The sequence below is a fragment of the Balaenoptera physalus genome (genome assembly GCF_965194825.1).
Source record: "Balaenoptera physalus genome assembly, chromosome: 7".
NCBI lineage: Eukaryota > Metazoa > Chordata > Mammalia > Artiodactyla > Balaenopteridae > Balaenoptera > Balaenoptera physalus.
The window spans coordinates 81,803,329-81,828,247 of record NC_138886.1 but is presented as its reverse complement, the minus strand read 5'-3'; the positions used below and the strand labels follow the sequence as shown (position 1 = coordinate 81,828,247).

The 24,919-nt window shown below is 41.7% G+C and overlaps 2 protein-coding genes and 1 long non-coding RNA gene across 7 annotated transcripts in view; 1 reads left to right on the top strand and 2 right to left on the bottom strand.

Annotated features, from left to right (window-relative positions):
• LOC309664475 (uncharacterized protein) overlaps positions 1-24,919 on the bottom strand; it is a 125,039-nt gene that overhangs the window by 14,307 nt on the left and 85,813 nt on the right. For 2 of the 3 annotated variants that reach the window (XR_014265776.1, XR_014265777.1), the window contains one exon: positions 12,915-24,884. The exons of the other annotated variant lie outside the window; for it this stretch is intronic. The gene's annotated coding sequence lies outside the window, so the exon portion shown is untranslated. Of the gene's footprint in view, positions 1-12,914; positions 24,885-24,919 lie in introns of those variants that run through there. 3 annotated transcript variants of the gene reach the window in all.
• RASEF (RAS and EF-hand domain containing) overlaps positions 1-24,919 on the top strand; it is a 124,247-nt gene that overhangs the window by 31,907 nt on the left and 67,421 nt on the right. Inside the window, exon 1 of one of the 3 annotated variants that reach the window (XM_082469640.1) lies at positions 5,523-6,463. The exons of 1 other annotated variant lie outside the window; for it this stretch is intronic. In XM_082469640.1, the coding sequence (XP_082325766.1) occupies positions 6,033-6,463 (431 nt within the window). In that variant the 5' untranslated portion in view covers positions 5,523-6,032. Of the gene's footprint in view, positions 1-5,522; positions 6,464-24,919 lie in introns of those variants that run through there. One more of the 3 variants, XM_082469639.1, reaches the window with a different exon arrangement.
• LOC309664536 lies at positions 1,095-5,590 on the bottom strand. Its single transcript, XR_014265902.1, has 2 exons — positions 5,517-5,590; positions 1,095-4,400 (listed from the first exon to the last, which is right to left on the bottom strand). It is a non-coding gene; the product is annotated as an uncharacterized lncRNA (long non-coding RNA).

The window sequence follows — 24,919 nt, the reverse complement described above, 5'->3', positions numbered from 1 at the left end:
AATCACCTTGAAAAGCACTTAGTCAGTTGCTTGTAGGGCTAAACATATACCTACCATGTGATCCAAGAATCTCACTACTAGGAATTTACCCAAGAGAAATGGACACGTGTTCCTTCACACAGACTTGTACAAGAATAGTTATAGCAGCGTTATTCACAATAGCCAAAGTCTGGACATACACCAAAAGCCAATCAACAAAGTGATGGATAAACACACTGTGGTATATGTATATATAATGTACTCCTATTCATTACTAGAAAGGAATGAATTACTGAATATACAACAATATAAATTAATCTAAAAATTATTATGCTGAGCAAAAGAAGCCATGCATGTTAGAGTACATGCTGTATGATTCTATTTACATGAAACTCTAGAAAAGTCACAATTAATCACATTAAATCTAACCTCTCAGGTCCTAGCCATAGGGCCCTCTCACAATATGGCAGCTACTACTTCTTCAAGACCAGCAGAAGAATCGTCACTCCAGGCTGCTCAGAGTCTTACGTAACATAATGTAATCACAGGAATGATTCTCCCATCCAATTCACAAGGCTTGGTCACTTTGAAAAGGTGGGGATTATTCAGAGCATGTACACCAAGAAGTGGGAATATGGGGGATATTGAAGAATTCTGCTTACCACAGTTGGCCCTGTTCTACTGTCCAAAAGTTGAGATGGATATGTTTGCACTGGGCTCAATTTCTCTCTCTCTATTTCCTGCATATATAATATGAAATGCAAACTTTTGTCTCAACTGAGAGGTGCAAGATGTATAAGATACGTGGTTTACCAATGTGGGGAAATGACATATGAGCTTTGCTTGGTCATCACATAATGGGATCAGAAGTTTGAAATTCAACACTTCTCACTCAGTTCTAGTACTGGAGGCCGACTCTGCTCTGGTCTGTAAAATGGTGTTTGATACTGTTTGGAGCATTATAGAGATACTTAATTTTTTACAGTGAAAGATTTACCAAAGTCTGACTGCCAGCACATACATACATATAACAATGCTATCTATTGATTACAGAAACGATAGGCAATCAAAGAGTAAGTTCAACTGCATCCATAATTCTTTATTTTCTAAAAAAAAATATATATATATATATATCTGATGTGAATATGATAAAATGTTCCTATTTGTACTTTCTGGGTTCGTGGATGTTATTCTTTTTCCGTATTTACATAAAGAGTAAGTAAATCACTGTGATGTAAATTTGCTGACATATTCTTCTTTGTAAAATATTCAAAATTTTCCTATAACTTCCTTAGGAATAGTAAGCCTTGAGTAGATACTCATGAGAAGACTAAGACACAAGCTCTTGCAGGGCTGTGTTTGTTTGAGAGAGTTCCTGAACCTACTAATTGGTTCCTCAGTGGTATACCATTACTTGGATATCTAGTTCCATCTTAACAGGCTTATCAGATCCTTCTGGGTCAGAGTAACTTCAGTGTTAAGTAAGGCTCTGAGGAAGGCTCTTGTACCTGTAGGGACTCCTATAGGGTAGATTACAATAGGCTTCTGTTAAAAGCCTCTCCCATTTACTGGGTGAAGAGGAGGTTAAGGGGTGGTGCTCATTCCCAGCTATAGAAAGTTGGATCAATTTATGATGTAGTGGCAAAGGATAATTTCTCATGACTCATCATCCTAGTCATTGTCTATCACAAGATTTCCCAAAGTATGTTCTCAAGAGCACAAACTCTGTGGAAAGCCCTCAGAAACGGAAACAAAAACCAAAAACCCCAAACTAAAAGCTTCCATGGTCAAATACATTTAGGAAATATTAGATTAAACAAGTATAAACAGCTTTCTTTATCTCATCCAAGAAGAGATACAGTAGGATTCTTTTCGAAATGTATTTGTGTTTTAGAAATGTATTTGATCACATTAGTGTCTTTTCACTCTTTTGAGAAACATGCTCTAACAAGATTATCTGTGATTTTTAAAATCCTTGAGCAGCCACAAAGCAAGCTGATCTTTCTAAAAAGTCATGCTGATAACTACAAGCAAGCTCTCCTTACCTTCCAATTCACTGGCTCTCAAAGGCTGCTCTGTTATCTCCAATTCCTCGCTAGCTGTTTCTGGATGCTAAAACAGAAAAGAAATGCCTCCTATTTCTTTCTTCTCCTCTCTTTCCTCTTAATTCTTCAAAAAATTAGAGACAGATTATATAACCTTGGCCTTCCCCTGAGTATATTGCTGGAAATATTCAAAAGCACTCCTTAGTACCTTGTGAGGTACTTTAAACACTTAAAAATACAAAAGGCAACTCAATAGGACTCCTTTAGGAATCTTTTTATAAGCTCAAGATGTGAATGATTCCTCAATCGAACAGGCTAGAAAGTCCAGAAATAAGCTCCAATACGTACAGGAATTTAGTATATGCTAAAGGTGGTATTTAAATCCATGGAGAAGAGATTCTTGAATAAACGGTGTTGAGACAACTCGGTAGAAAGCCAGAAAAAAATAAAGTTGAATCTACAACTCACACCTGACCCAAAATAAATTCCAGATGAATCAGAGTTTTAACATAAAAATTAAAACCGTGAAAAAGACTAAAAAAGAAAAACATTCCTATGGCCTGAGCTGACATAATACACGCTCAGCACTGTCCTTGTGACAGGCCACAATGAAATTGAAACTTTGATAGGAAAAGCAGGATCCAACTCTTCACCTGAGGCTGGGAAATGGTTTGATTAGGCAGAAGAGAAAACAGCTAAAAGATGTTTGTCGTCATGACAATGAGAAGCTATTCAGTTAATCATGTAATCAAGTGTGGCATATCTGGGGGACAGTAGGAGCCCTGATGGAGATTAAAGGGAGAGATGTTTGGATATATAAGATGGGACCAGACTGTAGAGGATTTTGGATGCCCAGATGAAGAGTTTACCCTTGATTCTCTGGGGGTTGATGAGCTAGGGTGCAGGATTTCTCAATCTCAGGACTATTGACATTTTTGACCAGATAATTTTTTGTTATAGGTGGCTGGGCCTGTGCATCATAGGCTGTTTAGTAGCATCCTTGGCCCCTACCTACTAGATACTACTAGCATCTGCCCCTTTTCGAATTGTGACAACCAAAAATGTCTCCAGATATTGCCAGATGTTTCCTGGGGAACAAAATTACCACTGATTCAGAACGACTGAGTTCCAGAATGACAGAATAATTGATGTTTAAGAAGGACTGTCCAGCTGTGGTTGTAGAATGAACAGGAGATCGTTAAGGACAGGAGCCCAAGAGAATGTATTAGAGGCTAGGTATGGTATATTGTTATAGTAAGGGCCCCTGATAAAGTACATCTCCCTGTATCCATGACCTTGTATAATCCCCTCCCCCATTGACTTAGGGCTTGGCCATGTGACTTGCTTTGATCAATGGAATATCAACAAACATGACACAAGCTGAGGCTAGAAAAGCATTTCTGCATTGGGACTTACACTCATGAGACACTGCCACCATATGACAAAGCCGGTGCTAGCCTCCTAAAGACATATCCAGCTATCAGCCAGCACCAAATTCAGACATATGGGTTAGACGCTTAAGACCATGCAGCCACAATAAAGCTATCATGACTACATGATCCTAGACAGGCCAGCAGAAAAACCACCTACTGGAGCCCTGCCCAAGTTGATGGCAATGAAATTATGAACAAATAAAATGGTTGATGTTTTAAATCACTAGGTGTTTGTTGTGTTGTTATGTAGTGATAGATAACTGTTACAGTAGGTCTGGAGCAGATTCACATCAGTGGAAATGAGACGTGTACACAAGACATTTGGAATAATCCATGTTTCTTGACGACTCTTCAATGAAGGGGCTTACAGAAAGGACAAAGCAGGTGAAAGAATATAAGAATTTACAATTGAGTGCAAAGGTCAGAGTGAGTTAATGAAGGAAGCTGCATGAGCAGTCTTCAAAAAAAGCACTTCTGCCTAAGCAGTTAAAAATATTATTAACTCATCTATTTTGAAAAATACAGCTATTTATTAATCACTAACAGAATAATGATAATAATATTTCAGAGATTCAGTTTAATAAGTAGATTTGTAAAGCTTTAAAGGCATTACCAAGCTAGCCATTTCTTCTTTTTTTTTAATAAATTATTTTATTTATTTATTTTTGGCTGCATTGGGTCTTTGTTGCGGTGTGCAGGCTTCTCATTGTGGTGGCTTCTCGTTGCGGAGCACAGGCTCTACGCACGCGGGCTTCAGTAGCTGTGGCTCACGGGCTCTAGAGCGCAGGCTCAGTAGTTGTGGCCCACGGGCTTTGTTGCTCAGTGGCATGTGGGATCTTCCAGGACCAGGGTTTGAACCCGTGTCCCCAGCATTGGCAGGCAGATTCTTAACCGCTGCGCCACCAGGGAAGCCCCATTTCTTCTTTATATGGAAAAAATCAACCTTTAGAATAAACAGGAAAGCACATAAACTCAAAAATCAGTAACGACTTATATTGCACTGATAATAAAATTCATTTCAATGTATTAGCCATCTACTTGTATAGTACTGTATTCACTTAGCCATTAGATTGCTAAGTCCAGGGCTTCTAATAGAACGCCTCTCATAATTTACCAGTTAAATTTACAGATGGCAATTATCAGTGGTATTTACAGATGCTGTGAGTGTTGACTTTATTTATTGTACTATAAGAAGAAACAGTTCCTCAGATGTTTAGCACTTAGCTTTCTGTTTAAGAACACGAGCTTGAGGAACTGTGTCAGTCAAATACTCTATTTTTATTATATCGAAAACAAAGTAGTAAGCAATAAAGAGAATCCAGAATGAGAATAAGTGAAATACAGTCATAACTAAAAGAAATGGAAATAAATAAAATAAAATCTAAAAAGTGGAGGAAATTCACGTGAATAAAGTAAAAATAACCCAAATGCACTTTCACAGGCTATGAGAATCACCAAAGGGAACATATACATAAATCATATGACAGAGTGAGGGCCTCTTGGAAATAAGACAAGATTTTTTTAAAAGGATAAAAATGGATGAATTTTAAAGATCTTATACCCATGAAGCAGCCAATATTAAAGAAACAATAGCATTGTTGAAATAAATGTTTAAGATCAAAGGGTAACATACATCTGCATAATTTCCGTAAGATTTGTTTAAAGGGAAAAAAAAGCTACCTCAGTCCTTGTTTAAATATTGCTGCCTGCCAAGGATTTTGGTTATTAATTTTCTCTCAGGTTGAGGAGACAAGGACTGAGAAAAATTATTTGGATTTGAGGATCTGGAAGATCTATGTGATTCCTACTGTGCATTAACTAGTTGGACCTTAACGTTGGAGGGACATGCATTAAAGAAAGCCAGGAAAATCAGAGAATGGGGTATTCTGGTAAATCTCATACTTTGGTTTGTGAGAAAACTTGTATACACGGAAGTTTACCAATTTTCCGGAATCAGAAAATAATAAAATACACATAACGTTAACCAATTTGGAATCCTACCCCTAACTTCCTTTCCCCTTTCTATCCAGTTAGCCTCTCATACCAGCCCTCGATTTACCCGAGCAAACACTGTTTATGCCGAAGGGCCTGGCAACGCTTCTGCCTCACCCCCAGTTCCGGCCGGGCTCGCCAACTCCAGGAGCCCCAAACACAGGTTCCAGGGACCCGCAAGGAAAGCACAGCCGGACTCTCGAAGGCGTGGGAACCGGAGCGGGGCGCTCCTCCTCCCAGGCTGGGCGGAGCCGGGCCTCGCTGGGCAAGTGCGTGAGGCCGCGCCGGGCGCTCAATCGCGGCGGGCGCTGCTGCGTGGTGCGCGGGGCTAGAGGCGCGCTCGCACCGCTCTGGGGTTGAGCCCGGCCAGGGTCCGCGCGCGGAGCCACGTCGGAGCGCGCCGTCCCGACCCACCCAGGCGCTTCGCCCCGCCCGGACGTTCCCGCCAGTGGCCTAACCTGCTTGACTCGCCGAACTTGCCGCAGCTCCCGGCGGCAGCAGGTGGCCTCCGACTCGCCGCCGTCACCGCTGCCCGAGCGGGCCGCGCGCCCCGGAGCCCTCTCGGTCGCCCCCGACCGGCGGGATGGAGCCGGACGGGGACCTGGAGGAGCTGGCCCGGCTGCGCTCTGTCTTCGCCGCCTGCGACGCGAACCGCTCGGGGCGCCTGGAGCGCGAGGAGTTCAGCGCGCTGTGCGCGGAGCTGCGCGTGCGGCCGGCCGACGCCGAGGCCGTGTTCCAGCGGCTCGACGCCGACCGCGACGGCGCCATCACCTTCCAGGAGTTCGCGCGCGGCTTCCGCGGGGCCCACCGCGGGAGACGGCGCTGGGGCCGGGGGCCGCGGGAGCCCGTGTTCACTGCGGCCCTAGTGGGGTCCGACCCCGGGGACAGCCAGGAGGACGAGGGCGACGAGGACGCGGCGGCGGCACTGGCCGCCCACTGGGACTCGGCGAGCCCGGGCCAGGCTTGGCAGGACTTCCAGGCGCGACTCGGGGACGAGGTCAAGTTCATCCCCAGGTGCGTGTGTGGTTTGCAGAGCGGAAGGTGGTGGTGGTGTTTCTGTCCTCCCTGGGACGCTGCCATCTCTCCCTCTTACACTCGGAGTGTGCAGACCCAGTGGACACTCTCTCTCTCTGTCTCTCTCTGTCTCTCTCTCGCGCTTTCCTCCATTCACCGACGCACTTTTAACTCTTCCAAGACGGGATCCCCTAGAGTTAAGGAAAAGGAAAGCGTTCCGAGTCACAGTTCGGGGAGAAAGTTTCACTTGCTTATTTCTGAGTTTCATAAGCCAGAGTGAAATCCACAGCGTCCGGAGATTCTTCCGGGACGCTGGTTTAGGAGCGCTCCCCGAACCTCAGAGACTTGATTACATCACCTCCTACTCCTGGCCTCCAGGCTGCACCCGGAGCAGCAACGCTCGGTGACCTGGGCCGCTAGCCAATTTGCCATTCTCTATTGTAGTTTTTGTGTTTGTTGTTTTCCTGCTACTACGTAGAAAACAAGACATTGTTGCGCATTTATATTGCTGCACACAAAGATTCACCGATGCCTACTATGTGCTAGGCATTTTACAGGTTAATTCGTTTAATACTCAGAATAACCTTGGGGGTGGACGTTCTTATCTGTGATTAATGGAGAAATTTAGACCTAAGGATGTTAAGGGACTTGCCCAGTTACTAAAAGAGCAGCATTTGATCCCAGATGTTGTGAATTTTAAAACTCTCACTTTTTATACCATAGAATAAAATCATACAGTAAACTCTCTACTCTTGTGTCTGTGACAGAAATAACATAGTATCAAGTTACTTAATTCTCAGGGGGAAAGGGGATGCCTGCAGGTTCAGGGCATGGTGGGAAAGATATTCAGGTTTTATTGAGATTAATTTGCATCTATCTCTGCCTAGAGTCATGGTATGTCTTGAACTATTTTTACTTCTTCCTCAGGCGCTACAAACATCTTAATAGTATGAAATGTTTTTCTGCTCTCTGGATTTTCATTGAAATTTTATGTATCTCTGGTTGTCATTATTAGGAAGATCTGAACATTTTGGTCGGCAGTTCACATATCTGAGACATAAGACTCAGAAAAGGAAATAGCCCTGGAAGGCAGCAGCGGCCTGGCTCACCCAGTCACCGCTTAGACCTGCAGGGCTGGAAGTCCTCACTTCCTCCTCCGCCCAACTTCTCCCTCCTGTTTGGAAAGTTCAGGGAATACTGGGCATGGACGGTTACTCACTGCAGTATAAGAGGGATTGTGTAGAGAAAGTGGGCGCGATACCCATCTTTTCTGTTATTTACAGATGAGTGAAAATGCAGTGTCTCCACCAGGGAAGTAGAAAAATTTAAACTTTGCTATAACCATATACTTTGAATCATCTTTCATCTGTAACTTGGTTTGGGTCCAGCTAGTTTAAAAAGGTAACAGTATTAAGAATAAGAAAAGGTAAGACCACACCATATTTTATACACACACACATACACATACACACACGCATACACAGACACTGAACTACTTTTCAGAGTTGCTAAGTCTCAGCAGCCAATATTTGACACTTAACCTTTAAATGATGAAAATGACCTTCTTAGGATCAGCATACAACCAGGTCTTAATATTATTGGTGACATTATTATTATCACGATGCCTTTCCGACTCTTGAGATGTTATTAAATATAATGGCACCAGTGTCACCTGGTAGTCTTGTGTCCTAAGCCCCACCCCTGTCTTCTGCAAGATTAACAAGTACAATATTTGCCTTCCTGTACTCGTTCCAGTGGAAAAGAACTAAACTGAATTGCTTCACCTGATTGTTACTATGGCAGCCATTAGCTGTTTTGGTAAATTGGATTGCTTCTATTCTACTTCCTCATACATGTTCATCTTCCCTTCCTCCCATTCAAATGTGATAAAAATCTTTCGTTATTGACAATGTCATTGCCATTATTTCAGCCAAATTAATTCTGCAAACATTGTTGAGTGCCTGTTTTGTGCCACTGTCTTAGGTACTGTCCTAGGTACTTGGAGACAAAGAGAAGGAGGAGATGTGGTTCATGCCCTCAAGAAGTTCATAGTGTGGGTGAAATATTTCTCAAAAATTTCCTCAGAGAACATGTAAAGGCAGGAGAGTTATTTGCAGGAAACCCCATGTATTGTGGACATAACCCAACAGACTGCCTGCAAGCAGGAACTTTCTTTGAATTCTTGAGTTTTTACCTTAAAAAAAAGAAGTCATGTTCACTTTATAATATACTGTGGCTTGGTTTAGCATAAAATATTATATATTCTTCCAGGGGGAAAATTGTCTCTCTGGGAAGGTGTGCCATTTCATCTGGTGCCTTAGTTTCCCACCTGGCACTCCATCTTCCCCCAGGTGGCACCCTGTCCCATCCCTATCCTAGGGGGGTATTTGTGTACAGTTTAAGCAGAACAGATATCAGATATAGGAGTGTTTGGTTCCTGCAAAGGCAAAACGTGGTAGTGATTTCCATTTCAAAGATCATTCGAACTCTTAGATCAAAATATTAAACAAATTTGGGTTAAAGTCCTCAGTCATCGATAATTGTGATATTAGAGAGAAAATGATATTGCACTGTGAAAGAATAAAAATGGTCTCTGGGTGATGTGTTAAATTCTCAAGTTGGTCTTCTCTTAGAAACTGAGGGACTTCTTTCCTTAAAGGTTGGGGAGGGGAGTGTCCCCCCATGTGACACTGTTAACCTGAGCTGGGCAGGTGTAAATGGTCCAGAGGGTCAGGATGGGCCGTTACCACTAGTTCCAGTAAGCTGGAACTAGGTCAGCCAGCAGGTGAAACCAGAATGGGCAAGGCAATGTAGTTACGTAAGAGAATTCCGGAAGGAGGATTGTATCAGGCCAAGAAAAATCCATGAAGTGGGAAGAGAATGTCTGGGGAGAAACAGAGAGCAGAGTTGTAATTACCTAGTGGAGCCAGTTTCTGGTGTCAGGGGCATTATCTTGGTGAAAGGGAGGTTTGTATCCAGTAGGTACTCAATAAATGCACTCAATAAATATTTGCTGAATGTTCTTTGATTCCCTGCTTCATATACTGAGAATGCAGTTAGTTCATGCTGCATGCATTCTCTTCATTTCTTTTGTTGGTTCCCTCCCTATATTTTCACATTCTGGTGAGAGCTGATGTCTTCCGAGATTGGCAAGGAGAGAAGGATATAGGGTGTGTGTGTCTGTGTGTGTGTGCATTGAGCATTCGACTGAGGCGGGGTCATGACAGGAATTCACCTCTCTCCTCTAGTCAGAGCCGAAGCTTTTCAGAGTGTTCTCAATTCCATTTGTAGCAATTTTGAGTGTCATTTTTGGACTGATTCACTTTAACTTAGAACCCCACATTCTCACAAACAGAAACGCGAGGGTCCAGCTGGCACCAGAACCACAATGGACTTGTGAATGGGCACCAGTTTTGTCACAATAGCCAGATTAGACCCAGGGTGGGTGGGTGCCTCTGGTGTAACAGGAGTTAGCATGATTGGTGACCTGCCAGACAGGGCTGGGGTGGGATTTGTTCAGGCACCAAAATCAGACCTGTGTGGTCAAGCTGTTTCACATGGTTTGTGCCCTTTCTACACACACAACGTTGAAGAAGAGTCTTCTGTTGAATAACTTAGAAACAAGAAATTTAATTGAGAAGAACCAAAACTACCCACGTGTGAACTGTTATATGGATTGTCAAAAAGGTTTACTTCGGCACGTCCATATAACTATGAAGATGATGACTAAAATGGAGAGGAAAAGCAACAGGTGACACCAATCCCACTTAACTAGGACGTTTTAAAAAACACGAAGCTACAAGTAGGCAGAGGCATAGTTTCATTGTCAGGGACTCCTTTACATTTCCCTTTCTTGGGGTCCACTTTAGGGCTTTAGCCTGTGATCGTCTTCTTTTGTAATAGTGCAGTTGCTTCATAAGCCCACTTCACCTTCATGATATGGTGCTTGGCAGGATGGGAAAGGGAGAGGAGAGATGGACGCAAAGAGAGAGGTAAACACAGAGAGGGCTGGAGACACGGAGTGAGAGGGGGACAGGGTGAGAGGAGGCAGAAGACAAGCAGACAGAGAGACACTGCTTGATTAGATAGTGCCTCAGTTTCCCCTCTCTTCCCACTCAATGAGGGTATGGCCCTGAGACAGCTTGGTATGCGAGAGTTAAATCAGCTCTTCTCTGTTTGATCTCAGCTCTTGAGTATCTTCCACATGTGAGCATCTGGGTGCTTTGGACTGTGTTTTTAATGTTTGAAGATAAGTATATTTTTTTCACCCATGTTGCCAGTAATATCTGCTGCTCATCCAAGGAGAGAAAGATTGGTTCCAGCCTTGAGGCACCCTAGTGGGTTGGACTTCAGTCCTGGAAGAGGTTCAAAGATGCTTTTGACTGTGTGTGATGCTTACCTTTGGCACTGGCTTTGAGGCCTATCAGTGTGCTAGCCACAAGCTTTCCAGAGATTTCCTGCCTTTTCTGCATTCAGAACTGGGGATATGTATGTGTGTGTGTGTGTGTATGTATATATGTATATCTTTATATGTCTCTGTCTCTCTATATAGATTATATATATCTTTACTTTCTAACTGTTTCTGGTCTGTTGCTTTTTGTTTTTCCTCTTCAGTATATCCTCTATCACAATTATGTGTCATTACACTACTGCTGAGGGGGAGAAACCTGTCCATTTGAAGCACAGCTCTTCCTTGAACCATCCAAACCTTGCTCCTGGGCCCAGCAGGAGTCTCTGTATGGCTTATTTTTTATGAGCTCTGCTTGCTGGTGGTGGCCTCTTCTGGTTCTGATATTTGAATTTCATCTCGAGGTAGTAATTTCTTTTTGGCCTCCTGGCCCCAGAAAGGTATTCTGGCCTCGCATCCTTAGAGGACTGCCAGTTTTGGCCATACAGACAGTGGCCTGCTCTGACCCTCAGATCTTGCTGATTGTTCAGAGCTCTGCTGGCAGGTTTTGGTGAGAGATTGTTTACTCAGCCCTTACGGTATGGGTAAAAAGAAAAAGGCTTAAGATGGGGTGTCATTGGAAGACTACCCTCCAAGGACCACAGACTCTTCTCTAGCTTGTCTTTTAGCCTGAAGTTTTCATTTACTTCTCTCCGGAATCACTGTTCAAATACACGGTCACTTGGAGCTTGTAAAACCTCTTTCTTGATTTCTTCCCAGGTTACATGATTTTATTTCATTTGTAAAATGAAAGTAGCTGAATCGGGTTAATCTGCCTTGAATGGAAGCTTAGAGGCTGATGGCGGAGAAGAGAGCCTTTGATGATGGGGGAGGTTAGGATGCCGAGGTGATTCAAATGTCTGCTTTCTTCTCCTAAGAGGATATACAGTATACTTTCTTGCTTCATGTGTAGCTTGTGAAAGCTTAGTTGCACCTGACTGCAGTATATCGTTGGAGGGAAGAAATGGGAAGAGAGTATTTATCGTGGGTATTTGGGCTGCTCCTATCTGACTCTGTTAGTCTCATATCAGGTTGTAAAATGGAAAGTAAACACTGTTTCCCAGAGGAATGACACGTATGATTTCTTTGATATTAATTCCTCAAAAAAACAGTTTCACTGCTTCAACTGGTAAATATTTGGGGTCTTCCAAATTATAATTGCTTTTGTCAGAGTAATTATAAAAAGAGAAAAGTGAATTTTAACCCTTAAGGCCTTAGTCTATATGTCTTATAAAAACAAGACATATAGATGCAGTAGCTCAGACATGTTTCTTTCATTCTTTCTCTAATTCCCTCGGTATTCATGTACCTGCCAGTGTCCCAGGCACTAGAGAGGCTCCTTCGTAGACCTGACCTTCAAGGAGCTCATTGTCTCACGCTTTTAAATACCTAGGAGTTTCTGACATCTGAAGGACCTGAGATGCAGTATAATAAATGCAGAAAAATACCTCAGGGCACATCTCCAGACTATGGACATTTCACGTCAAGAGTGTTTCTCAAATTGGGGGCCCTTTGGGTCTTTATGTGTATGCTTGGCAATCTTAGAAGACTAAACATTTATGTTTTCATTTTATGTTATCATTATATGATAATATAAAACAAATTAATCTGAGCACATTTGGAATCACCTGGATGACTCTTACATGACAGATTTGGCTACACTGTTTCAAAACCTGCCTCTGTGTTTAAGATTGTATGGCATCCGTTCCTTGTCATGGGCTGATGAGGAAGGCACAACAGTGGACTTGGTGCAAATGATGTGTCCACGTAAATTGAAAGTGACCAACAGCACACAGTGTTGGGTTGTCTGTGTCCTCAATGGAAAAGTGATCAGGGAGTGGGGTTTTGATCCTGTAACTGTGGCTGGAAAGCGCAGCACACAAGCTGCCAGGACCATACTGACATTGGCTATGGGGGTGTAGTTTCAGTAGAAGTGAATGAATGTTGCTAATTCTCATTCCACTGATTTTAAATGAATGTTGCTAATTTAAATGAATGTTGCTAGTTTAAATGAATGTTGCTAATTCTCATTCCACTGATTTTGCAAATGCGTGTTGGTCACATAAATGTTTGGGAGCTATAAGTATAAGGAGCTTATATCTGGTTTATGTTTGTTTATAGTTAAGTGACATGATATAAACAATATTTACATCAACTCTGGAATCCATAGGAGATATTTTCTTTTATAAGGTCTACATGTTTATCAAGTGTGAGAAATACTGTTCTAATAGGACTTGAAATCCTCAAGAACTGTATAAGATTGAAAACATTAGTTTCTCTAGTTTTCATTGCTTATCGATCTCGTCCGTCATTTAAATCGAGGGCATAATATTGTGGAAGAAGTTCATCTTAAATTGTTCCCAGTCTTAAGGATCATTTTTGTTATTTGCCTGCAGAGGAAACTCTTCTTGCCTTTTTCCTATGTCATTCATTCACTCCTTCATTTAAAAAACTTTTTTTTTAATCCATGTGTGCCTGGGACTGCACCAGGAATGGGGTGCTTTAAAATGATATCCAGTCAAAAATCAAAAGTTTCTTAGACAGTTTCTCTCTCTCCAGAGGTGATGGCACCAGTGAGCATAATGAACGGGAAGAATCACAAGGTGGGTGGTCTGGGTCCAGCTCTCACTGGGGGTCAGAAATCAAGCAGACCAAATCGACAGATGAATGGATAAAGAAGATGTGGCACATATATACAATGGAATATTACTCAGCCATAAAAAGAAACAAAATTGAGTTATTTGTAGTGAGGTGGATGGACCTCGAGTCTATCATACAGAGTGAAGTAAATCAGAAAGAAAAACAAATACCGTATGCTAACACATATATATGGAATCGAAAAAAAAAATGGTTCTGATGAACCTAGGGGCAGGACAGGAATAAAGACGCAGACATAGGGAGTGGACTTAAGGACATGGGGGCGGGAAGGGTAAGCTGGGACAAAGTGAGAGAGTGGCATTGACATATATACACTACCAAATGTAAAATAGGTAGCTAGTGGGAAGCAGCCGCATAGCACAGGGAGATCAGCTCGGTGCTTTGTGACCACCTAGAGGGGTGGGATAGGGAGGGTGGGAGGGAGACACAAGAGGAAGGGGATATGGGGATATAAGTATACGTATAGCTGATTCACTTTGTTATACAGCAGAAACTAACACAACAATGTAAAGCAATTATACTCCAATAAAGATGTTTAAAAAATAATAATAAAGGCATTAATTTAAAAAAAAAGAAAAAGAAAAATCAAGTGGACAAACTAAATTCAGGGAGTTTCTTCCTCTCTTCAGTAGAGCAGTTATCTCCATTTATCTTGTGTGGTGGTGTCACAGTTCCAGCAAGAGAGACTCTAGGCCCTGTCAAATTATCTCCACGTTCCCTCCTCTTACCACCCCGTGGGCTGTGACTAATGTAATGGAGCGGGGCTCACAAACTCTGAAGCCTCCGGGGCCAGGCAGGTAACATAGACCTGGTGGAGTGGAATTGGGGCCCAGTAGCAGCCTCTGCTTCATATGCTGGGGGGACGGACAGATGCTGCCATGCAGGACATCGGCCCAGTGTTGCCAGCGACGCCAACTTATAAAGGATGGTGAAAAATCCAGATTTTAAGTAGGAATCTCCAGTTTTGCATATTCCATGAAGGACAAAGCACAGAGGCGGGAAAGATACTTTTTCCAGTTTGCAACCCGTTTCCCACCTGAGAATGTGCCCTAGTAAATTCAAGTGTCAGGCGTGATCTTGCTTTGAAGATTCGTATTGATGTGAACATGTGGTTCCATGGTACCCTAACTTAGAATTTTAATCATTCTACTTCTTCCCCTTCCAAGTTTGTGGGGTAGTATTTTGACCCAAAGATAGTCTGTCTTTACTCTCTTTTTTGCTCTTGGGTGTTCTTGTAGTTTCCTGAGTTACCTTGTTCAGGCTTAACAGATGTTGCTGTACAGTATTTTCTGCCTCCAGGTTTGCTGCCCTGATGGTGTGTCCTTGGAGGAGGAGGGCTGAGCTCTGAAAGCATTGAGATGTCCAGAACACCTTTTACCCTGATGTCTTTCTTTCTCTTCACTTGAAGCTGAAAGTATTTGTCACAGTTTTAAGATATGTTTAAAAAAAAAAAAAAAGAAAAGAAAAAGGAATGAAATAAAAATAAGGGAATTTAGTGATGAGAGGTTATATTTTCTGGTACCACAGTGGTATTTCCTTTCATTATTGGAATATTTTGTCCTTCAGTCAAAAAACTTTTTATGGGGATGAAAATATGCTCATCACTAATCATCAGAGAAATGCAGATCAAAACCATAATGGAATATTGCCTCATACCTGTTAGGATGGCTGTTATCAAAAACACAGAAAGTAACAAGTGCTAGTTAGAATGTGGAGAAATTGGGACCCTTGTACATTGTTAGTGGGAATGTGAATTGGTGCAGCCACTATGGAAAACGGTATGGAGGCTCCTCAAAAAATTAAAAATAGAATTATCATAGATCCAGCAATCCCACTTCTGCATGTATATCCAAACAAATGAAATCAGGATCTGGAAGAGATATCTGCACTCCTGTGATCATTGCAGCACTAGTCACAATAGCCAAGAGGTGGAAACAGCTCAAGTGTCCATTGATAGATGAATGAATGAAGAAAATGTGGTATATACATACAATGGAATATTACTCAACTATACAAAAAGAAGGAATTTCTGTAGTATGTGACAACACAGATGGACCTGAGGACATTATGCTAAGTGAAATAAGCCAGTCACAGAAGGAAAAATAATGTATAATTCCACGTATATGAGGTATCTAAAGTAGTCAACTCTTAGAAAGTTGAACGGTGGTTGCCAGGGGCTCGGGGATTGGGAAATGAAGAGCTGCAGTTCAGTGGGTTATAGAGCTTCAGTCGTTCAACATGAAAAAGCTCTAGAGATCTGCACAATAAGATGCATGTAGGCAACAATACCGTACACTTAAGAGTTTGTTAAGAATAGAGATTTCACATTATATGCTTCTTAACCACAAGAAAAGCAAACATATGGAATACAAAATTTCTTTTTTACAGAGATAAGAAATTGGGATAGCTACAAAAGCTCTGTGTCTCATATCTTTTTGGATCAGTCCCAAATACAGGCTCCGTCAAGGTTTGCCCCTTAAATGTACTCACACCTGTCGTTTTCAGGTGACCAAGCAGAAACACTCGAAACAATGACACATTCTGAGAGCTCCCTCCCACCATACACACACTGAGGGCAACCACTCTCTTCAATTTCAGCTTCTGGGGGGCATTTTATGGGCATGTTCAGCCATGATACCCCCTCGCGATCATTACAATTATGGAGCATGCTCAAGTGACCATTTTGTTATAATGGTATCTCTGACCTAGAGTGGTTTTTTTTTTTTAATGTCTGGATAGAAAACAAACAAGTGCAGATGAGTTATTCATTCTGAAATCTGGGTGCAGCGGTGGAAGTTTCACCTGCTGTGAGCCTCTTGTGGCTGCCTGGTCCCGAGGTGGAGGGGTGGTGGGAGGTTGAGGCAGCAGGCGCTGGCTTGTTGCTCATCTCCTTAGGCGTGGGGGTTGCACGGTGCATCCCCTGGCGTGACCCAGTCACCTCGTAATTCTTGCTCCTGTAGAACAGTTACAGTCCGCTCTGGCTGAGGTGGACGAATTCCTGAGGAGTCAACCAACATTTGCTTAGAAAATCCATGTTTTAGGACGTTCATATGTCATGTTTTCTAATGGACATGCCATAAACTAGTGTTCGTGTTTGTGATGCAAGTATGTTTTCTTTTCTTCCTTGGGGATCTGTTGGCAGAGCATGTACTTCAGTCTGGCAGAGATGATTAGCCTGGGGATGTCAGTGAATGAATTACAGTGCATGGATTTCTACTCTAACACAGCATGTGTATTCCAGACAAACCTAATGTTCTGCAAACACACAAAGGACCTATGGGGAAAAAAAGTAGGGATGGGGCTGATCTCTCCATATCTGTATAGCTTTGCAACCAGCATACTCAAAAAACCAGTAACAATCTGAATAAGATATTAGCACAATAAAAAAGTCACATTAGATGCTTAATAGAAACATACGACAGTCCAGGGTACCAGTACAGAAAAACTGTAAATGTTTTAATGCAAGTATGGGATTTTGCACTTTGTTTTTTAAGGTGAAGGTAACTTGGTGGATGGAGGTGCATGGGTTGTGGCTGCTGAGTTACAGGAACAAGGACAGAATGCACAAAGACAACGCACGTGTACCGTCTGTGCTGGGAGGAAGCCCCCGGGGAATGGGCATTGTGTGTCCAGACTGTGTTCACCTGCAGCCGGCTGCCTTCAGCTGGGGTAATGGGCTTGCACTTGGTGGCTGTTACTTGGGCGCAGAGCATCGACATGCTGGGAAATGCAACTTCCACTTCTGCGTCATTCACCTATTGACCTAAGGGATGGGCTAATTGATGCTATAGGAACATGCACTGTGTCCGAGCAGTCCTAGTCTTGAGTGAAAATGCATGGGAGGCTAAAGCAAGGCACAAAGCCAGAAATGAGGGTTAGATTGATTCTGTGTGTACAGGTGCGGAGGTTTTATATTGGTCTAAAAGGGATAGTGCATTGCCTGTCTCCTAAAAGATGACAGTGAATAAGCTGTCTTCAGGCTAATATCTGTCCACAAAAGTCCACAGATCTGTTGGATAGGCTGTTACAATCCTAATGAACCCTGGTGAGAATTATAATGTTACGTTGTAGGTGAGCATTTGGGCCATTAAAAAGTGACCTATTCTGTTGAATAATATTTTAAATTAAAATTCTTATTTAGCAATTTAATAAGAATTCAGTTCTTATTGAATTCAGTTTATTCAACCAAGTAAGCTGAATAATCTTATTCAACTGTTTTAAGCAGTGCTAGCATATATTCATGGTGAAGCTGGTACATTTGTTCATGTGATGAACCCCAGGGAAAGTACAATGATATAAGCCACTGTGTTAGTTAGTTAGAGAAATAGAGCCAATAAGATGTGAGCGTGTGTGTGTGTGTGTGTGTGTGTGTGTGTGTGTGTGTGTGTGTGTGTAGGCGAGGGGGCGTGGATTTATTTTAAGGAATAGGCTCACACGATTGTGGAGGCTGGCAAGTCTGTAATCTGCAGGGTGGGCCAGCAGGCTGGAGACCCAGGGAAATGCTGATACAGCAGTTTGAGCCCCAAGGCAGTGGGCTGGTAGAATTCCCTCTTCCTTAGGGGTGCTCAGTCTTCATTTAAAGGTCTTCAACTCACTGGATGAGGCCCGCCCACGTTCTGGAGGGTAATCTGCTTTACTCAAAGTCTAACCGATTGAAATGTTAATCTCACGTACAGAAGACCTTCACAGCAACATCCAGACATGTGTGACCAAATATTTGAGCACTGCAGCCTAGCCAAGCTGACACATGACATTAACCATCACAGCTACTAAAAAAAGTTTTCCAGATACTCTGTTTTTGAGATTCCCTATGTTATGCAAATCGGTTCTGGCGAGATCAGAGAGCATTTTTTATTGCTTCCAGCTTATAAAATGTGCACCAGAAATTTTTCAAATATTTATTTGAATCTGGAAAAATCCTTATACATATATTATATTCCCCTTGTGCCCCTTCCAAATGCCTAAACACTTCAAAACCACATATCAAATTTCAGGGGTGGTTTAAAGTTATTAACATTTTTCTGTCTGCCAAGAAGAGGCTTACCCTCCCTGTGTTCATGGCTCTGAGATGCCCCCTGGGAGAAGAGGGCGTCTTCACCCTGGTGTCCACCCCTCCATTCTCACCCTACAACCTCACTCATCCTCGAAATATCCATAACTCCACGCTGAGCCCCTCATGGAAGAGACATCTTGGATTTAAGCAGCCTCAGCCATCTGGCAAGTCACGCCGGCACTTTACATTGCTGCACTTTCCCAGGCAATCTAACTGCTTGCTTGCTCACTTCCTTTCTTCCTTTACCTCCTCTCCCTCCCTCCCTCCCTTCTGCAAATGCTGTGGAAAAAGCACTATGCTAAGAAGTCCAAAGGTGAAGGCTTAATGAGAAATTGTTCAAAAATCCCTAGAGTAGGAACAGGTTCTTACTTAACTGTCCCCAACTGCTAGTTTTTTGTCCCTGAGTCGGTAGAGCTAACAGGGATGCAAATTGAGAGGCACAGGGAAGCCCAAAATGTTCCACCAGATACAGGTCCTAAAACTCAGCCATAAGGAAGCCGTGAGTTCCATGCTCAGTTTCCCAGGACAGGCATTATTCAGCTCCCAGGAGCTCAGCAGACACTGGTTTTAAATCACATCTTTTCTCAGGCTCTGCAGCTCAGGGCCTTGGACCAGCAACACTGTCCACACCCGGGAGCTCTTCCAGCAGCGCAGACTGTAGGCCCCACCACAGACCTACTGAAGCATCTGCGTTTTAACAAGATCCCTGGGAGACTCATGCATGTCTTCAGCTTGGCTGAGGAAATGAGAATTGAGGGTGTGGAATGCAGCCACGTTTGGTTGGGAGCTGCTATTCAAAAGGTAGAAAAGCCCCAGAAAGAGAATATGGAACTGAGGTAGAAAAGATAAACATCACGTGCTTCAAATTTTGCCATGGGTTGCCTCTGAAATGAAATCCAAATTGTGAAGTGTTCATGATTGAATTTCCCATGAAGATAAAAAATATATACTTCCTCGAGTATATTGTGTAATATTTTGTGAATGTGTTCTTCAGAGACAAATACACCTACAGAAGAGTGCGAGGAGCTTGGTGTACAGCTTGCTGACTCTTCACAGATGGGACACTCTCATATTCGGCATCCAGATCTAGAAACAGCATGCACCTAGAAGCCCCGTGCTCCCTTCCAATCACCGTAGCCCCTCCCTGACCCCCAGGCATGATTTCTTGGGTGTTTTTTTCCTTACTACATAGGTTTGGCTTCTTGCACTCACCGTTATGCTTGTGAGCCTGTAGTTGTAGATCTGTCATTTTCTCTACTGTATTCATTGTGTGAAGATATCACAATTTATCCATTTTACTTTTCATGGCCATTTGGGTCATTTCTACTTTGTAGCTATTACACAGCGTGCCACGATGGGCAGTCCATCTTTTGGTAAGCATATGAACTCACACAGTGCCTTGCTTTTAATAACTGTTTTCAAAATAACTTCAGCTTTCCTTGCTGACTCAGGGTCATCATTATGAAGCTGAGTTTCCTCCTGGGCTGTGGTGTAGTGTATCCCCAGGCTTTGTGGGGATGGTAGTTCAGCTTGGCTTTTTGAGTTCCTGCGTGCATTTTCTGTTCTGGCTGTCAGGCTGCCAGGTGACGGTTTACTATTGTCAGTTCTTCCTTCCTTCCTGGGTACCTTCGTTTACTGAAGACGCAGAAAGCAAACTGGTCAGATGTATTAGAACTGTGTTCAGAACCCCTTTGAATGCATGTTATTCCTGTGCCAGGGAGGGGGCTCACAGGCTGCTCTTCATTCTCTCCTGACTTTGTCTGCTTTTGTATTCTTCTCAGGGCCAGATGCCTGAGCTTCAAAGGGCTGGAGTGCTGCCGTCATTTTGAAATTAATTTTTTTTTGGCAGTTTTATTCCTTTTCCATTTTTATTTATATTTTAACTCCTTGCCCCCTTTCGTTCATCTTGAAAGTTCCCCAAGATAGACACTGTAGTTCTAATTGTCTTTGTAGAAATTATCCCATGCAGAAGAGGTCCAAGAGGGAGGGGATATATGTGTACATATAGCTGATTCACTTCATTGTACAGCAGAAACTAACACAACATTGTAAAGCAATTATACTCCAATAAAAAAAAAAGAAAAGCACAAAACATGGATTTATATTATTATGAATCCATGTGAGAAGTACGCACCTAGCCAAGAGTAGGCATGGTGTTATGCTGAGATAAATCCACAGAAGTCTGGCAAGTCTTGCACCTGGGTCTTGGGCCCCAGACCAATAGTTGGTTATTGAAATTATTTTTAATGCTCTTTTCTTTGAGTCTCGGGGAAATGCTACAAAAACTGTGCATGGAGGTAAACAGATACTGCTGCTTTGTGAGGGTCTCCTTGTCCACTCAGGCCAATTATTGTAATAACCTATTACAGCTCCTTCTTTAGTACCACTTGTATTTAAAGCAACCATTCAGCTTTTATTTCCATTTTGTTTAGTAGCTTTTAGGCCAACTGTACACTCCAGAAGGGATGTTATCCACACAGGTGAGAGAGGGCAGCTCATACCTCAGGGAAGCAGAACTGGAAATGAGGGCAAAATAAAGGTTTCGGATGAAAAATGTAAACTGAAATGAATGTAAATGCACAGTTGACTGAAATTGCTTTTTCATTATCTGATGAACCAGAGAATTAAGATGATGACCCGAGAGAAGACCGGTTTCTCTTTTCTTGGCTCTCCAGAGGGACTGAGGTCAGATTCCTTCAGGAGATTGTGTTTGCAAATCTGCAGGTTGGCTGCTCTTCCAGTGGACTGTGGCTCTGGGAGCACAGAAGGGGACTAGATTTCCGGGCAGCTGATCCTGGTATAATGTGGAAAAGTCAGATTTTAATAGCTTTTTTCGGCTACCTTCTTTTTTAAATCACATTCCAGAAAATCACCCTTTGGTTCTTCAGAAAATCAAATGAAAAAGTAATTAAACTTCCCTGCAGGTTGCTAGGGAAGCAATGAAGTGCAAAGTTGATGAGCAGTGGAGTGTATCTCAGGAAACTTCTATCTTGTGGAAAATACACCCTAGGCATCGTTGAATGAGACCAAGAACCTCTCAAAGGGTTTTAACTGTTGAAATGTCAAAATTAAAGATAGCAACAACATTTTATTTTAGAGGGGAAGTGTGTTCAAGAAAATTTGTAAGAAAATCTCTACAACTAATTTTGCGTTATTTTGATATTTTTTCGTCCATCTCTGCATAAACAGAGAGACTGGAAAACCATTATTGGTTTTTGATGGTTAGGTAGCAAGGTAGGTAGGTAAAAGTCAATGATTCTTAAAAGTAGATTAAAATTTTTTCTGTGATATTTTTGTACAGTAACTAAACAAACACTACATGTATACAAATAGTTTTAAGATAGTTCAAAGATGTCATAGAAAAGAAATTCTCATTTAACTACATGATTATCAGGGCTAACTCTTATAACCTTTCAGAAAGACTTTTAAGAAGGCCAGAGCAGGTTGTGTACAATCTCCAACAGATTTCCTTGCCAGTATCATGTATACTCAAGCATAAGGTCGAGATTTAACTGTTGAAGACAATGTGACTGTAGCTTATGCACCTAACAGTTATCCTTTCATGATATCAATAATAATTTAGAGTTAAATGCCAGTCATTCAATAGTTAGTAGCTGTTATTCAATATATATTAAATACGAATTCAAGAAGTAAGTTTACTTAAAAAACTAAAAATAGAACTACCATATGACCCAGCAGTCCCGCTACTGAGCATATACCCTGAGAAAACCGTAATTCAAAAAGAGTCATATACCACAATGTTCACTGCAGCACTATTTACAATAGCCAGGACATGGAAGCAACCTAAATGTCCATCGACAGATGAATGGATAAAGAAGGTGTGGCACACGTATGCAGTGGAATATTACTCAGCCATAAAAAGAAACGAAATTGAGTTATTTGTAGTGAGGTGGATGGACCTAGAGTCTGTCATACAGAGTGAAGTAAGTCAGAAAGAGAAAAACAAATACCATATGCTAACACATATATATGGAATCTAAAAAAAAATGGTTCTGATGAACCTAGGGGCAGGACAGGAATAAAGACTCAGACGTAGAGAATGGACTTGAGGACACAGGGAGGGGGAAGGGTAAGCTGGGACGAAGTGAGAGAGTAGCATTGACAGATATACACTACTAAATGTAAAATAGATAGCTAGTAGGAAGCAGCCGCATAGCACAGGGAGATCAGCTCGGTGCTTTGTGACCACCTAGAGGGGTGGGATAGGGAGGGTGGGAGGGAGACACAAAAGGGAGGAGATCTGGGGATATATGTATACGTATAGCTGATTCACTTTGTTATATGGCAGAAACTAACACAACATTGTAAAGCAATTATACTCCAATAAAGAAGTTAAATTAAAAAAAATGTTTACTGCTGAGTGAACAGATAGAATGCACTTATATCCCAGAATATGCTAATTTTAGGAGAGAAAATGAGTTCTTTGCTGATACTCATGTTTCTGTGGTATATAGTAAGAAGTCTTTGGGAGATTTTAGAAAGACAAGCAAATCCTTATCTTCTATAGAAGCTGGTGATGGGTTATCTATGTAATGCAATATTTTAATAAGTCCATGTTGATCTTCATAAAATCATGTGATTTAATTTGTTTTTGGAACTCACATATATAATAATATTTATAAACTTAAACATTATTTTGTTTAAAATGCATCCTAATTTATTATTGAAATATATTTAGGATTCACCATACTGTTTTAGCCATTTAGCTTGGATGGAGTTCTGATTTCAGCATCCTCAACCCACAAACACACAAATCTGAAGTGGAAGAAAATGAAGGGGTCTCTGTGTATCAGAAATATTAGTTAGAAATCCCCACAGGACATTTTCTCCAGTTGACGATTTTTGACTCGCTTCAGCTTTCTTAGTGTATGTTATATAGCAAATATTGGCTGCTTCCATGTTGGAAACAATGTGAAAGGAGAAAGGGGAAAATTAAATCAAGGCAAAAGGCAGCCAGCAGGTTGAAGAGGAGTGTATGCCCTTGCATGTAGATTTTAGAGCAAATTCTGTGATAAGCTTAGGGCAGATTCTACTAAACAGAGGATATTCTCAATTTTTTTTTTTTGGTACTGACATGTATGAATATCGACTTTTGTAAATATTTCATCCCTTGATTTCACAAGTTCTGTTTTTGCCTCCCTTCAAAGTACTTTCTTTGACAAATCCTTTGACAAGTTTCTTAGCTTTTATAAGACAAGACTTGTAAAATAAATTGTCTCCATTTATGACTCTTTTGAATGTTTTCCCATACTTAGATGCTTCAAAATTGTAGGCCTTTTCAACTCCATTTTATTTTGGTACAGAATATAAATTTAAAAGATGTAGATGCTGATGCTTCTTCAGGAGATTTGTATCTTCTGTTTCATGTGGTTAATGATATCACTCTAATTCACTATAGTGGAGGATAAATGCTGACAAACTTTTTTTTTAATAAGCCTGTTTTTAAAGAATATTTTCAGGTTTACAGAAAACTTGTGAAGATAGTACAGAGAGTTCCTATATAACCTGCACCCACTTTCCCTCATTTTTAACATCTTGCATTGGTGTAGTAATTTGTTAAAATTAATGAAATGATATTGATACGTTATTAGTAATTAAATTCCATACTTTATTCAGATTTCCTCAGTTTTTCCCTAATATCCTTTTTTTGGTTCCATCATTCCATCCAGGACACCACATTATGCTTAGTTGTCATGCCTCCTGAGGCTCCTCTTGGCTGTGACAGTTAAATATTTCAAGCAAGTTACACGGTTATCACCATCGTTCTTGAGGAAAGGAAATTTGGTACTGAACTTTTTATTAAGCGTGCATCTTTGTTTGTCTTGTGGGGTCACTGCTGCTAAAAGGATTTACTGCAAAATGTAAAAGCATTACCATCCAGTAAAATAACTGGTTATACATTTAAACCACACTAAAAATGGTTAAATCACAGGAGCGAAAACATTCTAGTTACTTTCTATTGCTCTGTGGCAGGACTCTCCAACTTGTGTTTACTGTACCTATTTCCTGTACACTGTGCCTGTAATTTCCTAATTTCCCATTGATGTGGCCAAACGGCTGCCCGGCAGCACTGAGCATCTATCTGCGGGTAGCGGCACAACTGGCTTGTTTTCCAGGTGGCCCGCAGGTCAGACCCCTCCATCTTTCTCCATCGCCATCGAGACCTGTAGGAGTTATCTGTCTCCAGCTTCTCTTGTTCAAGCTTAATTTGTTTTATCAGTGAGTATTCCTGTTTCCGGCTCCTGAAAGGAAAGTCTTAGTTACATTGTGTCTAGAG